Source organism: Opisthorchis viverrini, assembly GCF_000715545.1.
Source record: "Opisthorchis viverrini unplaced genomic scaffold opera_v5_266, whole genome shotgun sequence".
In the NCBI taxonomy this organism is placed as follows: domain Eukaryota; kingdom Metazoa; phylum Platyhelminthes; class Trematoda; order Opisthorchiida; family Opisthorchiidae; genus Opisthorchis; species Opisthorchis viverrini.
Window position 1 is genome coordinate 123477 of NW_008751919.1, and position 1791 is coordinate 125267.

The window sequence follows — 1791 nt, forward strand, 5'->3', positions numbered from 1 at the left end:
ACCCTCCAGCGTTCGTCTCATTATTTCATCGATCACGAAGTTAAAGTGGAATGGAGAGTGATTGGGCATCCCTGACGGACACCGCTTTGTGTACGGAAGCTTTTGGAGAGCTCTCCGTACACTCTCACACGTCCGGAAGCCTTACTGATTATTAATGGTTTATTGCCGTCGACGTCAAGGTAGACGATTACGCCATTTACGATAACTATGGAGACGATGATGTTGACGCTCTTGGCGATGATCATATGGCCGACCAGGAAGCCAATTAAAAACGGTAGTGACCAAAACTACAAATTTCGAAGATCATTCGGTGAACAGTTACCTTTGTGTATTTTCCACTTAAAATGTAAACAGTCACCCACGAACAACTGTTAAAAGTTGATTCATATAGTCCAAACTTTTACGAATTCATCACACAGCGAACTTAACGAAAGGAAAGAAAAGGAGCGTGAAGAATTGCTTCAGTTGGCAAATGAACTACGTGCAATGCAAACGGAATTGAAGAGTCAGTTTGTAGTAAGTGTGATTACCCTCTTTGGCGTTTTTATCCTAGTCCTCGCGAAATTTCCGCAGGTTAGAGTGTTCGCCCTAAATCTTTTTTACTTTTGAATAAAGAACACACTACTCATAAGGTTGCTGAAAAATCTTCAACAGTACACAACCTGTTTCGCCCATCCTGAGGCTCAGCAACTGGACACAGTCTGGAAGTTACTGTCAATTTCATGTTCTCCTTGAAAGCGGATTGCATGAAATTTAACTAATGCGGTCATTTGTGCACCCATTTTGGCTTCTACTGGGAACTCAACTTAGTCCCAGCTGAATCCCTGGTTTACGGGGTTCTTCTTCAGCTAGGTGTGCGGCACCAGGGCACCTCATGTTTCAGTCGGTGCGATGTTCTGCCACTTCGCCTGTATGTAGTAACATCATCTGCCTCTCAACTTCCGTGTCTAGGCTTGGACAACCTGGCAGTATCCCAGCCCTCGTGCTTCCTTCGGGTGGCATGGCAGCTAGGCACGGAAAGGGTGTTACAGCTGAACAGTTTTTTTCACTAGCATCACATATCCTCACCAGCGACGAATTCACAACCTGATTCGTAAGAGATGATCGACTTTTCGCTTACTTATTGATCGATGCACTGCTCTCAAACCACTGATGTCTTTTTATTTTTCACGTACATAACCCGGATATTTATTTTTTTTGTTCCTACCATTGAAATTCATTCATCTCCTTTGTCCATGTCCGGTTCAGATAAGGATCGTTTTGTCAAGAACCGTCCCATTATCGCCAAATTATCTAATAATTTAGTTTGGTTTCCAGGCAAATAGCCGGATTGTTTTATCAAAAGTACGAATCAATGCTAGTCGCCTTCGGCAAAATTCAACTTCCTACAAAATGTGCATTTATCGTTATATTTTCGGCGAAAAAGAGACAAAAGCAGGAACAAAAACGGGTGCGTTGCGTGCGGTTACTACCACTGATAGCAAAACCCAGTGAATGAGCCCCATGTTCTTAAGATAGACGATAAAAAATAAAACACACACACCCTTGGGTAGTATTAAATTGAACAGACCTGAGCATTATTTCAGATGTTGGGGGTTTTGTGGAATAGGTATTCTGTTCATAGTCACACCACGGTCGTTTGAGCGGTCATGTTCCTGTTCTGGCGTAAGTATTCCGGTGAGTCCACACCAAAGGTAAGCACCGGACTCGAGTTTCGCTCTTATTAGAGCTCATCAGCAGTGCATGGCCAATTGCCGTGCCGGGATTTGAAACCCGGACTTCTGACATGCG

General features: G+C 43.6%; 2 protein-coding genes across 2 annotated transcripts in view; one reads left to right on the forward strand and one right to left on the reverse strand.

The window, feature by feature from the left end:
• The window catches only part of T265_09204 (hypothetical protein), a gene marked incomplete at both ends in the record, with an annotated part of 3804 nt that extends 3559 nt beyond the window's left edge, over positions 1-245 (reverse strand). Inside the window, one exon of the mRNA XM_009175217.1 lies at positions 37-245. Coding sequence (XP_009173481.1) covers positions 37-245 — 209 coding nt within the window. The remainder of the gene's footprint in view (positions 1-36) is intronic.
• Positions 1-735, forward strand: part of T265_09205 (hypothetical protein) — a gene marked incomplete at both ends in the record, with an annotated part of 4331 nt that extends 3596 nt beyond the window's left edge. The window contains one exon of the mRNA XM_009175218.1: positions 616-735. Within this exon, the coding sequence (XP_009173482.1) occupies positions 616-735 (120 nt within the window). The remainder of the gene's footprint in view (positions 1-615) is intronic.
• Between the last annotated feature and the right edge of the window lie 1056 nt (positions 736-1791).